The sequence below is a fragment of the Ochotona princeps genome, chromosome 13 (genome assembly GCF_030435755.1).
Source record: "Ochotona princeps isolate mOchPri1 chromosome 13, mOchPri1.hap1, whole genome shotgun sequence".
Taxonomy (NCBI): domain Eukaryota; kingdom Metazoa; phylum Chordata; class Mammalia; order Lagomorpha; family Ochotonidae; genus Ochotona; species Ochotona princeps.
This window is the reverse complement of record NC_080844.1, coordinates 7924197-7939899: the sequence shown is the minus strand read 5'-3', so window position 1 is coordinate 7939899 and position 15703 is coordinate 7924197. Positions and strand designations below refer to the sequence as shown.

The 15703-nt window shown below is 49.0% G+C and overlaps 2 protein-coding genes across 2 annotated transcripts in view; both read right to left on the bottom strand.

Moving 5' to 3' along the window:
- The window catches only part of LOC101532925 (annexin A8), a 39247-nt gene extending 34572 nt beyond the window's left edge, over positions 1–4675 (bottom strand). Inside the window, exons 1-2 of the mRNA XM_058671269.1 lie at positions 4582–4675; positions 3149–3229 (exon numbers count right to left, since the gene is read on the bottom strand). Of these exons, the coding sequence (XP_058527252.1) occupies positions 3149–3172 (24 nt within the window). The 5' untranslated portion in view covers positions 3173–3229; positions 4582–4675. The remainder of the gene's footprint in view (positions 1–3148; positions 3230–4581) is intronic.
- The window catches only part of ANTXRL (ANTXR like), a 32321-nt gene continuing 21087 nt past the window's right edge, over positions 4470–15703 (bottom strand). The window contains exons 13-17 of the mRNA XM_058671891.1: positions 9275–9361; positions 6289–6429; positions 5648–5674; positions 4582–4695; positions 4470–4493 (exon numbers count right to left, since the gene is read on the bottom strand). Of these exons, the coding sequence (XP_058527874.1) occupies positions 4470–4493; positions 4582–4695; positions 5648–5674; positions 6289–6429; positions 9275–9361 (393 nt within the window). The remainder of the gene's footprint in view (positions 4494–4581; positions 4696–5647; positions 5675–6288; positions 6430–9274; positions 9362–15703) is intronic.

Sequence of the window (15703 nt, the reverse complement as noted above, 5' to 3'; positions counted from 1 at the left end):
GATAAATCTTTGCTGAATTCATAGATAAGGTGAAACTCGTGAATATATTCATATGTGAATTCCTTCCATTGCTTTTATGTTTATCCATTTAAAAATATCTATTAAGTTGCAGGGCAGAGAGAGAGAGAGAGAGAGAGAGAGAGAGAAGGAGAGAGGAGAAGAGAACAGAGTCACAGAGAGATCTTTTAACCCTTGGTTCAGTCACATATGACCACAATGGCCGGGGCTGGGCTAGGCAGTAGACAAGAGTGAGAAAGTCCATCCCAGTCTTCCTTGTGGGTGGAAAGAGGCCTAAGCATTTGGGCCATCCTACTGCTTTCCTAAATGTCTTATCAGAAAGCTGCACTGGAAGCAGAGCAGCTGGGACTTGAACCAGTGCTCTGATACAGAATGCCATTGTAAGCAGTGGCTTAACTTGCTGCATCAAGATGTTAGTCTTTATGCTTATTTAGATGTATTTAGTGGAAAAAAATGTTCACCTATGATCACTGTGGATTTTTAGATATTTTAGCTTTTAAAAACGATTTGGAATTTGTTTTGGTATGTGCATTTCCCAAATTTCATAAAATCATTTGTTAAGCAATTGGTAATATACATAAGGTCACCCAAGTACACACACGCTTGCACTATTACCACTAAGGCCTACTGCCTCCATGTATGATCCACTTATTCTGGGCGGGGATGGGTTGTTGCTGATTAGGATCCATCATTTTATGGACCTATTATTTTACTTTGTGGAACTTAATGTCTTCTTTCTTTCTTTTTTCTTTTTTTATTTTTTGGTTGAACAAGTTTATTGAAGTTAGTAGTTCATTCTTGAATCAGAAAAATATAAAAGCTAATATTTTAATATTTGAAAAACAGGGAAAAGAACACATTGCACAAGACAAAATGAAAAATGAATACTTGGGTTTGTGCTTACGAACAGGAAAACTACAGGATTTTGAAATAGAAGCATGATACTGAAGTACAGAATGTGGCACCATCGATAAACTTCATCAGAGTTTGTAGCCTCTGCACACTTTCTGCTAACCAATGGTAAAAGGTAGATATTCCGATATTGTGAAAACAGTTTTGACCTTGTAGACCTGCCTGTGCTGGGGCAACAGGGATGTGGCTAGTCAGGTACCATCTTGCTCAAGGAACAATCTAGCCAAGGCTCTCTTGGAACTTAATGTTTTCAAGGCAAGTCTCCCCTTACTCTTTCTGTTTTCAAAAATTCTTTAGCAGGAGCGGTCCCATTTATACCCAGCCCCAGGGACCAGTCAGGCAGCCTATCCTAGGTGGCTTAGACCACAGCAGCCAAGTGGCATTGCCCATTCTCAAGAGGAATCACAGCATTTTGTTATGATGATTCTTGACTCCCCGAACCCATGGCATGTGCTTGACCAGCTCCCCCATACTTCCAGTGAAGACCCCAAGAAGCAGTTGAGCCCCCTGAGACCCTGAGAAGTTGGGGTGCCTGCTCAGTGATCTTGAGCTCTTGGGAGCCATTGCACCTCCAGCCCTGAGCAATTGATCCTTGCTCCACTGACTCCTGAGAAATCGTCTGTGCAGCCCTTGAACTCTGACAGGGACCCTGTTGGTTCACTGGTCTGGTTTGAGATGTGCAGCACACTGAGACATTAACAGGTGCCTTGCGCACCCCAACTCCAACTGGGAAAGCTGTGTTAGAACCATCAGGAGCTCCTGGGGCTTCTATATCCATTTATGGTCCTTGAAAACTGAAGGGCGACCCATTTATACAGCCAAAAGTGCCATGACCAGAGCTGAGAGAACTGAATGCCAGCTGGCAGTGCTACCCCAAATACCTGCAGCCTAGGCCATGAGACACCATAGGCCTTGCTACTGTCGAATAAAGCTGATGAAGCTACAAAAGACACTGTGTTAAAATATCTGCCTGGAACTGAAACTAACAGCTTACCCAGGACATATCACCAATAATGAAATCTTTTAATATGAAAATCACCCTGTAAAATTGGTACAGGCACCTGATCCACAAGATGAGCAAATAGCAGAGTGGATACATAAGAAGGATGGGCAAACAAGGCCGTATCTCCAAGGGAGCAAAATACTTAGTAATAGGCTTCCAAAGGAAAGGATAATAATGAATTTCCCCAAAAGAAATTCAAAATAATGATTTTGACAAACCTCAGTGTAATACAGTGGAATGTATATGGATAATTCAATGGTAGCCTATAATATATATGAAAAATTGAACAGAGCTAGAAGTCATAAAAAGAACAAAATAGAAATTTTGGAGCTGAAGACTTTAGCAGATGAAACCAAAAGGCTAGTTGATAGCTCAACAGCAGATGAAATGGAAAGTTTCTGAGCCCTCTGCAGAAGGTTGGGGGTTCAGGTGTCACTTTAAGTGCAACAAAGGCACAAAGAGGAATGACCTAAAGTGCCTCCCTATCTGACTCAACGCTTGGGTACCCAATATGCGTCTTACAGGACATCCAGTGGTGTCTTCAGGACCACAATTGGGAGGGGCAAGGTCCAATTAGATGGTAGCATTGGAGCAAGAAGAAAGCCCGGATGTAGGAACAGTCACAGGCCTCCCAGGGCTCAGGAAAGATTTGGGGTTGATTTCACAAAACCCTGGATTCTGTTGATTTCTCTGAGCGATCTTTAACAACTTCCTGGATCTCCCTTGGCCTCTGTTCTGCTGTCAGTAAAATAGGAGTGGTCATTGCCACTGGCAGGACCGCAGGGGTCTTGGCAGCTGCAAGGGCCATCCATCAAGTGATGACCCTGCTACCTTTCCTCCTGGAAGGGACCACTACACTGTTATTCAATCCTTTGCCCTCATTTTGCTAGGAATGAAACAACTGTGCTTTCTCCCATGTCCATTCCCTAGCCTCTTGTCTTTGCTCAACATCTTATGCTGCATATCCACTCTCCTTTATGTAGCTCTGATCTTACCATGTCTGGCCACACAGCAGTTGCAAACGCAACCCTAGCACTGCTGCCCCAAGGGACCAGCCACATACATGCATGAAGTAACAGCTCTGCATCCATTGCATTCCTCTCAGCACCTGCCTACCATAGCTCTCAGCCACAGCCAGAGAGGGCAAGTGTCAAAGGTAAAAACAGTGGTCGTTGTGCCCCAGGAGAGAGTCCCACTCACCTGTGTCCCACTTACCTGATTCCTAGTCCGACACCACATCACTGGCACCTGGTGACAAGCTGGTTGGATGATGTTGCACAACCCGTTCGTATTACACTGAAAAGCAGACATCACCATTAGCGAGCAATGGACACTGCCTGCAGAAAGCACCCAGATCTCCCTGCCCTGGGACACCCTGAGACCAATCTCCATCCTCATGCTGGGCAGGGTACTGGTGCCCTGTGTGTTTATGGGGTGCTCACTGAACACCATGTAGAGTTGTGGGATGGTGCAGGAAGTGGGGGATTCAGGATTGATTGAGGGGAAAGGTTCCAGGTGGAGGGATACCTGGGGGACAAATGGGCAGGTCACACAGTGCACATGGGGGTGGGTCTTGGCTGGAGCTCAAGGAAGAGGGAGAGGCCTGCATTTGGGGGCACCCAGGGAGAAGCAGTGAAGGCCCCTGTGCCATGCCATGGGGGGAGGGTGGGGGTGAGAATCCCAGATTCTATGTAATTACAACACAATGTAATTAATGAATAAATTTAATAAAAAAAAAACAAAAACAGGCAGGAGTCTGAGAGCCAGGAAAGGTGAAGAGGAAGCAGCTCCCAGGCCGGAAAGAGTCCTGTGGGGCCTTGCAGTCTGGGTCCCAGGCAAGCGCAGTGGTCTGCTTAGCTCCCTGAGGCTGTGGCTAGGCTTGTCTGTGTCTAGCATGGTCAGGGGACAGGCAGGGCTGTCCCACAGCTGCCCTCTGAGGCAGCTGGAGGTGCCGGAAGCTCCCCGGGGCACATGAGAGTCTCATCCTGTAACGAGCTGGCCCTGGACTATTCCTGCTAAACCCAGCCGCTAGGGTCCCTCCATCCTGTCCTGGGGTTCCTGCTTGTTGCATGGCTAATCTTTGCCTCCCAGGCTGGGCTGAGGGACTTCTGGGAAGAGGCGGCTCCTATATTGATGAATGTATGTCCATCCCGGGGAGCAGTCTGCAGCTCGGGAGCTTCGGACGGCCTTGGAGGGTCCTGTGTTTCACCCCTGAGGCTGTTCTGTGGCCTGGGCTCAGCAGGCCACAAGGTTGGGGACAGCTGTTTCCCTGCAGCTGGGACAGGCAGAGCCCTGCCTTTCTGGGGAGGGTCTATCTGGCCAGAGCTAGGTGAGGCCCTTTCTGTGCAGTCCACTCTGGGCAAGTTTTACTCATGCACCTGTGGGCCCAGGGCTTGGCACCTCAGCTGCTGCCAGAGCTGGGGATATTCCCCGTGACACTAAGTTAGCCCCATGTCTAGAGCTTGGGCACTGCCAGGCAGAGGTGAGCTGGGGGCTGGTTTGGAATAGGCCTGGGGCTTGGGGCAGATTTGTATTCTCATAGCCTCTTGCCTGCATTGGTCTGGGGATTTCCAAGAGGATCCCACTCGGGAGCCCAGGTCCCTGCAGTATGTATGTCTGGCTGGCCTGGGATCATGGTGGCGTCTCACCTCTACACCATTGCCACATCCACAGCCACAGCAGGAGACGATCACCGTGGGGCAGGTGTTTATGGGGGGTGGGGGTGGAGGCGGTGGACACGATGGTGGGAGGTCCTCTGATTGCTAGAAAGAAAAACAAACTTGTGTTCCTTGTCTGTCATCCCCCAGAGCTCAGGGACAGGGATCATTGTCCCAGGGCATGGCCCAGGGCTGGCCAGTCTGTGTTGGGTTGGGTGAGTGGACCTGAGGATCTGCACCAAGTAAAGGACACAGCCCTCCATGTGGCCCTCGCACAGCCTCCCCTGGAGATTCACGTGACTGTTCTCCAGATGTTGACTCGGTCCCTGTACTCCTGGGTCCCCCAGGTGGCCCTTGCATGGCAAGACATAGTCTGCATGCTTGCTGCCCTGCAGGAGGCTGAGCCAGCTGCCTGGTTCTGGCATTCGCCCACAATGGCACCTTCCTGAGATCATCCACCTGGGCAGGAGGTCTGTCCCACCCCACCCACCAGCCCATGCAGAACCAGGCCCACTCTCCCTGCTTTAGCCATTTGCCATGGCTTGTGGTCCCTACTCACCCATCCTACTCCTGTGTTCATGTAGGTACAAGCTCAGTGCCAGCCAGGATGCTGTTGTCTTTCTCAGCCCCACCCTCTCCAAGTGTTAACCCAGTCTTGCCCTTGGCCCTGCTAGGAGTGAGTCGTGAGACTGATCCCCAGGAGCCCCACACTCCTGGGACCTGCAGATGGGACCAGGACCCTGGAGCCCAGGGATGCTTGTCCACAAGCCCAGTCCATCCTCTGCAGCCTACACAGGGCCCTCCGGGATGGAGAGAAGCTCCTATGTCAGCAGGGACCATCCCAGGGCCCACCCACCCAGGTTCTCCAAGGCGCTGTGCCCTCACTAGGGCTGAGACCAGAATTGCTGGGAGTATGGAAGGAGTTGTCTAGGACAGCCCTGAGAGTCTCAGGCCCTGTGGCCACCCCCTGACCCCTTAGGAGGGAGATGGTGGGCCTCGGTCTCAGGGTGCTGTAGCTGAGGGTCCCTGATCTCCCCAGGCAGGGGACAACACTGACCTTTACTGGCGGCGGCTCCTTGCACCTCTAGAAAGTGAAAGACACAAACAGGGGCTGCGTGGGGCTATGCAGGCTCTGCCTGGGATCCGCACGCAGGGGAGGCCAGGGCAGCAGCTCAGGACATGGCCCTAGAGGTGCCCATCTGGGCACACTGTGCCTGTGGCACTGTCATCATTCTCTGCCTCTTGGAGTCTCAGGCACCATTTTATCCTTTCTTCCTGCCCACCTTTCCCCGCTCCCCCAATCTGGGTCCTCCCTCAGTCCTTCATCAGGGAACTTCTCCTCCTCCCTCCCCACATAGGTCACCCCATGAGCCCACACAGTATGGTGGCTGAGAGGCAACCTTGGTCTCATGGGCTGGGGTGGCTTCTCTTTGGGAACTAGGGTGGGCCTTGGGCCAGAGCTCAGGTATCCCAGACCAAGTCTCTGGGATCAGTCTGGGGCAGGAGGCCCTGGGGGAGGCTGGGCTAGTGTCAGGAGCAGCCATGGGAGGATAGGGTGTGTGGCTCTGCTGGCTCCTGTGATGACCATGGAGCTGGTGGGCAAATGGCCAGAGGCAGGCTCAGGGGCTGGGACAGGCACATGTGCCTGAGTGGGGTGGGTAGGGCTTGAGTCCTGGCTGGATAACATGGGACACTCACCCTGCAGCAGTATCGCCACCAACACCACAGCAGTGCCAGGGCCAGCAGCAGTGCCAGCAGCACTATCAAGTAGATGGGAGCGTCAATAGTCACGTTGTTGTTGCTGGGCTGTGGCAGTTGAGGCAGTTGAGGCAGCAGATTCTGTCAGGGTCAAGGGCCTGTGTGTGCATGCCCTGTGGTGGCCACTTCCTAGCCTCTCCATCACCTACTGCCTTTCTCCCAGGGCTGCCTGTCCTCAAAGGGGGCACGGCTCAGTTAGGGGCAGGGGCTGAACTTAGAGAGAGGCAGACCCCACCACTGACGCTGCTCCCTGCCTCTGTCCTGGGGCCTGGCCAAGGCAACCTGTGAGCTTCTCCAGCCTGACTGTTTTAGCTCTATCTACCTTGGCTGAAGCCTGGGGCTTGGTGAGGACCCCTGGCTACAGGTACCAGATGGATGAGGGTCTCTAGGAGCTTTTGTATCCCTAATCTGCACAAGGGGACACAAAATGCCCTCCTTACGGGCATGTGTGAGTGTAGAGAGAGAAAGAGGGAGAAGAGGGGGGAGGGCAAGAGAGAGCCTAGCTCAGGTCGGGCCATGTGGAGCGGGGGCAGAGGCACCTGGCTTCCTGTTTAGTCCTCACTTGTAGGGATCTGGAGCTTCAGTCCTGGGGAACAGATCCTCCCCTAAGCAGATACCATGCTGGGCAAGGAGAGCAGGCCAGAGCAGCCTGTGCCTGGAAACCCAGGCTGGCAGAAAGGAGAGGCTGCAGTGAGACTGACCAAAGTGGAACTGGCTAGCCTTGGAACCGCAGGGCTGCACCTGAAACTGTCTTTAAATACACCTGCTGTTTTGACCAGATGTCCTCCATGTGATTAGAAGGTCTGGGAGATGGAGAGGGGTGACATGAAGGCTATGAACCCCGTTACCCTGTTAAAATCAACCCAGCCAAAATACTGCTCGGGATGAAACCCTGGCTTAAATACCACGCTGCTGGCAGGTCCCCCGGGCCGCCCCACCCCTACTCAACACAGGTGCAAACACAGTGTGCTTGCTGCTGTGGACCTGCTTCCACGTGAAGCAGCACTGGTGCCAACTTCCTGCGCAAGAGCTCTCCCACGCGACCCTAGCCCTCTTACCCATTTCTCTCTGCGGACCAGATAGATTTACTGCCAATGACTTATCCCTCCAGTCCCCGATTTTCCAATGTAAACACAACTCTCATTTCTGTTGAGGGATGGAGGGATATACACTCTCCAGCTGCTCGGAGCAAGTTCAGAGCCTACTGCAAGCACAGATTGTTCTGTGATCACCTGGTCACTTGGGCACCTTTTGCTTCAGCTGAGTGCTTTAAGATCTCTGTCTCGGGAGAAGCTGAAGCTTTAGGACCATGACATACTATATGTACATATGTGTCCATATCTGACAATGCATGGACAGGCAGGTTACAGATATGCTCCTGACATGCACTGCACAGTCTTGCCCTCCACCCCTACATGTGGCAATTTGGGGCATGCTCATTGCCACTTAAAATAGAAGAGTGCTCCCTCTTGCTGGAGGCGGGGGACTTCGGAAATGAGTCTTGACAACTACTCCTTCTGGTAGCTTTCCTGATTTAATTTGCCGAGAAGCAGGCCTATGACCTGGGGACAAGAAAGGGTGGGCACTTCTACTTCCACATTTCGGCCTTGGGGTCAGGAACCATGCCCCATGGCTCTTAAGCTTACACGTTATTGGGCCCATTCCTGTTTCTTGGGCATCTCTAGGTGACTACGCTAAAGGTCAATGTGGAAAACCTTCAAACATGGTTAAGGGACACTTTTCCATTGGGTTTTAGAGTTCTGAGAGCTCCCTGAAATTTGATACTGTTCTTTATTGTGAATTCCACTCCTATCATTACTGTCCAGTTTTCCTGGTTAGCTTGCCTGAGCTCTTTGCGCTCACAGCGACATCATGTGGCCATTCTGTGTCCACACGCTCTGGATCTTGCTCTCAGGAAAGCAGTGGCTGAGCTGTTTCTTGTATCCCAACCAAGAGTGAATTATGAAAATCCACTGTGAAGATGAGAGACATGTTGCTGTTCCTGGCTCTCTTAGGGACATTTCCAGAGGATTGGATGCCTCGCAGAAGTATTGGGACACAGTTCCATGATAAATAAGGGGTCCCACGGGGTCCCTAACAGAAGCATGCACCCGCTCTTTGGCTAGGAGGACACATCTGGCTTGCACTAGAGCATGCACTTAGGGACAACCTCTCCCGGAACTTCAAACATCTGGACACCACATGCCTTTGAGACACTCAAAACAGTAGTTAGTGAGCGACTGGTGACACTTAGCGGAGCCACATTGACCAAGCAGTATCCCACGGACCAGACACCCTCTGGGTTGATGGACTGGGAGAAACTCCACTAAATGATAGGGAAAAGAGTCTGAAGCTCCCCCTGCCTCCTTGGAGAAATGCCAGCAGGTGGTAAGGTCTAAGAACAACAGGTCTGAACGGTTCACTTTTTCTAGGAAGGAGTTACGCTCACCAAGGAAGCCAGATCTGAGCAAAGCAACCAAGCAGAGCTGCTTGTCATCTAAGCCAGCGAGCCTTAGGGTGGGAAGCTTAGTTTACTGGGTGCTTTGAAGCTGGTCGATGGTTAAGTCTGCAGGCTCCTAGATCTCTTCCCTCAAGACTGTCTTGCTAAAATGACTAAAATCAGAAATCAAGTTGAAACAAGAGGAGGAGAAACAAAAGGAGGAAAAACAGCTCCAGGAAGCTTTAAAAGGACCTGGCCCAAATACTATCCCTCTTCCCTCCTATAAACCCATTTTTTCAACTCTCCCTTCACCCAAGCATGGGCAGGCCAAAAGAAAGCTACAAACAGAAAGTTTTTCTCAAGGTGAAGCCCTCACTCAGGTCAAGCAGGTACCTACAACACTCCCCGTGGGGATTGCATCTCTCAACAGAGGAAGGCCCATGAACTTAAACACAGCAAGTCTTACCTTGGACCATTTTGCCTTACCTGGACTGGTAATGGATTCGGCAAAATACGGTGTTTAGGTCTAAGTTCTGTGTCTCTGAGATGTAAATTCTTTAGCTTTTTTTTCACCTACGAGCCAAACATTTGGAAATGCAAAGTTAGGATTGCCGAGCTTTGTCCAAATTTTTCTGCATGTATGAGTACGTATGTATATTGTCTATCATGTCTACGTGGACACTTGTGTCTATACATGTGCTGTTTTTTAATAATATTTTCAAGGCAGAGAGACAGAGACAGAAGACAGAAACAGAGGCAGATTTCCCATCTGCTAGCTTATTCTCCAAACACACACAACCGCCAGGAACAGGCCAGGCAGCCTGCAGCAGCTGTGATCTTAATCCAAATCTCCCAGGTACATGGCAGGGCCCAACTGAGACTGGGAAGCAGAGGGAGCAAGTGAACTACCTGGGGAGAATGGTTGCTGTTTTCCCAAGACCTCCAGGGTAGGTGTTTGAGTCTCCTTGTTCTGAGGCTAAGCAGGCTCTTGCCCAGATTAGGCTCACACCAGTGTAAGTGCCCAATGTTGATCTAGATTTGATCTCCCGTCCTTGTAATCCCTTAGCATGTGACACACCTATGAGCTGCCAGGACAGGAAACATCAACCCATCTAGGGGAGTTGGATTCCAGGACACAGCCCTCCCCTCTCACCAAAGGACCCCTGTTCAGAGACGGGCCCCCTTCTCTGAGCTGGCCCCGCTTTGTCTGCAAGGGGTAGACCTTTGCTTCCTCAGTAACACACTGCCTGCTCATTCTCTGCTGTTCTCAACTGAATCTGTTGCCAGGTGGCACCACAACTGCTTGAGACATCACCTGCTGCCTGCCAGGCTGGGCCTTAGAAGGAGGTTGGAAACAAAAATAAACCAACACCTGCGTCCAAGCTCTCCAACAAGGGATGTTGGTGTCCCGAGAGTCCCCCAGTGCCCGTCCCCATATGAGCATTTGTATAGTGTCTAAGGAGTACCATGTCGACTTAGCAACAAATGAATGAGAATAAAATCAATAAAAAATGAAGCCCAGTGCTTTTCACAGCTTACATGATGTCAGAAGAATTTTAAGTGAGGCTACTTTAACACTGTTGGCTTCATGAAAAGTCTCTGTCTTTGGAGCTACACAGTATCCTAACAGCTGCCTGATGCATACATACTGTGAGTGGCTTGTTAAGGGCTGATGTTAGTTCTGAGCTCCTGTTCCAGGAGCGATTCAAACATTCCTGTTCAGAACTAGCAAGCGCAGCGAATGTAAATGAGGTAAGCGCTTGTAAACAGACTCTCCTTAGTCTGAAGAATCGCCTAAGGTTATCTTCTTTGCAGTCATATATTCACTAGATGTGAAAGTTCCTCAGTAAGTTCTAAGGCTTAACCACCAATTATAAAACGTGCATTCAGAATTTTATACTTAGATGTTTTGTTTGTAGGATGTAAAATGCACCAATTCGAGTATGCTAGTTAACATGTCCCCTTTCCACATTTAAACAATGCATTAAGAGATGTCCTATCTTAAAGAAAATGACAAAATGGGGTTAGGCCATAGAGTATTGGCTCCCAGTTGCTAAGGATTAATATGCAAGAGCTAAAACAAAAGCTAAGAGGAAGCAGCTGTGTGTGAAGAAAGCAAGACACACTTTCTAAAGGAAGTTACGGAGCACAAGGACATCCTTTCATTGAGGTAAAAAGAAAATGCTTCTCCCCTCCCCCACCGAGACAATTGCTTGTTCCGGTTAAGAGATGTATCAAACAAAACTCAGTGTACAGAGAAGTCCACATCGGAGGGAGTTATGAAGAGGAGTGGATCTGGTGGGGAGCAGAGATTACATCTGATCAAGTTGGCTGAAGTCTCCAGTTTTCTGCAGGTTGAACCTTGGCATTGAGTCGTGCTGGTGCCCAGCTCAGGGCTGAGCTGGTGTGCTGGAGGAACAGGGTTATCTAACAGCCTTCTTTTGCCTTGAATAGGAAACACCAGGAAGATTTCTTTATCTTTGGAACATCTGACTTAAAAGTCAAAGATCCTACAAGATCTTGTGCTTTTTGCCTCTAATTCTTTTTGTCATTTTGGTTTTATTTCATAATAATGCTGTTTTAAAAACAAATCTTTTTATTTATTTATTTTGGGAGACACACACACACAGAGGGAGGGAGGCAGGCAAACATTATGGTAACAGAATGGTAACAGAGTTACCGTTCACCAATTCATTTCCCAAATGCTTGCAATGATTGAGTCTGGGCAAGGGCCAAATCCAGGGGCTGGAAACTCAGCCCAGGTCTCCCTTGTGGGTGACAGGCACCCAATCACTTGAGCCATCCCTCTACCTCCCAAGAGCTATGAATACGAAGCCAGAGTTAGGAGACAGATCTGTGCACCAAACCCAGGTGTTCCAGTAGGGGATGTGATGTCCCAGTTGATGTCTCCAACCTTCAGACCCCCTGGGATGATCATAAATAACCAAGTGTTTAAACTTTTGGTAGACTTAAAAGTCTCTTAAAATTAATTTCTAAAATTATTTATTTATTTAAACCTAGAACTAACTTTGAAATTTCTAGATGGCCCTTGAAAGTGTGTATATATATATATAATATATATACACATATGAAATTAGCATTATATAACTAGCACTTCAATATCAATAATCTTTTAATATTGAATTAAAATATGTAACATATTAATATATAATGTTAATAATAGTTATTAACCTTATATATCATATGGTATAATATAAATGTAACATAATTATTATATATTGTTTCTCTTGTAGTTTATCATTATGCACACCTAATGTAATATCTCAATTAATATATTATATATGATTAATGCCTGCTGTGCTATGGAGTTGGCCCCCATTGTTGACTTTAATATCTGTGTTTGTGCACAAGCAGGGCAGGGACCACCTTCGTTCAGCAAGGATGAGCTCCTGGTAGTTCAGGAAGCTGCAGAAGAGAAGGACGTGGCTTCTCAAATCTCTCCCCCTTTCTTGCACACGCACGTGTGCACACACACACACACACACATCTAAACTCCATCAAATGAAAAAAAGCAACAGGAACATACTGGCAGGTGTAATTGAACTTCTGTTTCATAGTGTTGTGGCGCACACAGACAGGATACAACCAAAAATCTCCCTGTCACTATCTGTCAGAGAGCAGAAGACACTGTCCAGGATCTGGCTTCCCAAAAGAAGACAGTAGACTTTTGATTGGGTTGCATTAGGACACTTCAAAAGGCTCACAGGGGGCCTGGGTCAATGGAATCCCATATGGGGGCCGGTTCATGCCCTGGCTGCTCCACTTCCCATCCAACTCCCTAATTGTGGCCTGGGAAAGCAGTGGAGGGTGGCCTAAAGCCTTGCCAGCTTGCATCTCCACGGAAGACCTAAAGGAGGCTCTTGGCTTCTCGTTTTGGATTGGTGCAGTTCCAGCTGTTGCACCCATTTGGGAACCAGCAGATGGAAGATCTTTCTATCTCTCTTTCTCTCTGTAACTCTGCCTTTCTAATAAAAATAAAAATTTTTAAAATGGCTCACAGAAAAACAGAAGGAAAAGGTAAGTTTTTTAGGTGCACAGGAGTTGAAGTCCAGGTGCTGTCTTTTGATGCTGTGTGTATCCAGGAGCTGGACAGCAGAGTCTAGACAGGAACCAACTGGCCTGGGTAGGAAGCGTGAAGTGCTTCAAGTCATTCAGTCTGGCTCTGGCGAGGCAACTATAGGTGAGACTCAGATGCAACCGATCTGTAGCAAGCTGGCTTTTTAAAGCAGATAATGTTGTATGGCTTGTGAAAAATGCTGTAAATATCCAAAACGGCGCTTGGCAGAATAAAGGCTTCCCCATCCCTGCTCAATGACCTTTTAGCAGGGAAAGGAGGGGTATGCCCATACAACCGGTTGCTCTTAGATACATACATTGGGAGACTCAGGAAAAATCAGCTAAAATGTCTGCTGACTACAAGATGTGAGAAAATGAAGTCTTTGGAGCCCATGTTGTAGTGCAGTAAGCCAAGCTGCTGCCAGCAATGCCAGCATCCCATACTGGAACACCAATTTGAATCCTGGCTGCTCTGCTTCTGATCCAGTTCCCTGCTCTGCACCCGGGACAGCAGCAGATGAGGGCTCAAGTTTCTGGGCCTTTATGGGTGATCACGGTGGCCTTCAAGACTCCTGGCTTTAGTATGGACCCACCCTCCCTAGCCACATGTGAACTAGCAGATGTGTGAGTGTGTGTGCGTGCGCACGTGTGTGACTCTCATTTAAATAAAACTAAAAAAAAACCCCAGATCTTTGGCATGATAATTAAGCTAATTACCACATGGAATTGACTTATTACTTAAAACATTACAAGCAAGTTTAATGATTCCGCTTTGCGTCCTTTCAATGGTGTACATTTGTGTTTCCCGACACTGTGCAAGTCAGTGGCCTGAACTGTAGCCAATAGTATCCTTGATCGCTGTAGTTTTCTGAAAGAAGCCACTTGCTAGTGTTTAGCTTGTTGCATTCTATCCCTCTCTGCCTATTCTCGTTTATTGCCAGAAATAGGGCAAATGGGACATCTCATCATCGTTACCTATGTGTCTTTTTCTCATCTGCAGGACATGATCACTAGGAACAACTGTTGCTACTGATATAGCATGCGCTCGTAACCTCACATGACAAAAACCATAATAAAAAAGTATAGCCAGGGCCCTGCGGCGTGGCCTAGCGGCTAAAGTCCTCGCCTTGAACGCCCGGGATCCCATATGGGAGCCGGTTCTAATCCCGGCAGCTCCACTTCCCATCCAGCTCCCTGCTTGTGGCCTGGGAAAGCAGTTGAGGACGGCCCAAAGCTTCGGGACCCTGCACCCACGCGTGGGAGACCCGAAAGAAGTTCCTGGTTCCCGGCTTCGGACCTGCGCGCATCGGCCCGTTGCGGCTCACTTGGGGAGTGAATCATCGGACGGAAGATCTTCCTCTCTGTCTCTCCTCCTCTCTGTGTATCTGACTTTGTAATAAAATAAATAAATCTTTAAAAAAAAAGTATAGCCAGTGTTGAAGCATGGAGGGTTAAGTTGCTGCCTGCAATGCCAGCATCCCATGTGAGGGTGGGTGTTGGTTTGGGTCCTGCCTCCCCCGCTTCCAGTCCAGCTCCCTGCTAATATGTCTAGGCAAGGCAACAGAAGATGGCTCAAGTGTTTGGGTCTCTGTCACCCATGTGGGAGACTCAAAGTAAATTCTTGGTTTCTGGGTTTTGACTAGCCCAGCTCTAGCTGTTGTGGCCACCTGGGGAGTGAACCAGCAGATGAAGATCTCTCTCTCTCTCTGTATATATATGAAACTTTCAAATAACCAAATAAATCTAAAAAAAAAATCCATTGATAATGCTTTCTCCAAAAGATTCTAGAGAGAGAGAAAACACAGAAACTTCTGAAATGTCCTAAATTGAAAGGCTCAAGAATGGAGGCCAGGCAAAGGACTCAAGGACTCAGGGAAGTAAATTAGTTAACACCCAATTGCAAAGCCAACAAAAATACTGTAGGTGCTGAAATTTGGGCTTCAGTCCCATCACGGCTGGCCACCAGGGCCAACAGCTCCTAGCCATGTACAAATAAGCCCCTGGACTGTGGGCCCCAACCAACACAGAGCAACGGGGACCGAAGGACTGCCTTTCTGTCCTAGGGATGTCTCCACTTCATGTAATCTCCTTATCTGGAGACTACGAAGGTTCTAGGTCAGTAGCTGCCTCCCTCCTTTCCCCTGGTTTCCATTTTAAAACAATGCTCTTCAACCTGGTCTGGGGGGTCGATGGATTTCCAGCTGCTACCTAGTCCTGCGTCCAATAGTTCCAGCAACCATCCCCTGTCTAGCATTTGTGACAGCTCACAAAACACCTTTATTCCTAAGATTGCCCTCAGTCTCAGGAGAGATGGCATACTAACCACGAAGGCTGCAACAGGTTTGGTTCCTGATGTATGTGTGGATGGGCAGGGTCACCCAGGCAGATATGGGGGAGGAGTAAAGAAGGTCCTCACAGGCTGAAATCTCTCCCAAGGGCAAGGTTGAGCCAAAGCGCCCCCGACCCCCATCCCAGACTTGTGCTCCCTGTTACACTGCCCTGGACCAAGATGCCCAGAAGCTGTGGAGCTGGGAACAGTGGGGTTAGCAACACCTTCACTCCAGGGTGCACCTGCCTGAGCTGAGCCCTGGTTCGAACCCCTGCTAGCTACCCCATCAGCAGCAGGAGGGAAGCAACTCAAGCTTGGAGAAAGGAGAAAGAGCATGAGGAGCCTTAGAAAGGAGGAGATGCAGGAAGGAGGCTGAGCAAGCCAAGGAATGATGGCAGATGTTTGCTACTACATGGAGAGGGGTGTGTGAGTGAGTGTAGGGATAGCTCAGAAGCTAGACATTGATTCAGAGCATATCCACCCTGGCTATGGCTGGGCCAACCCTCCAG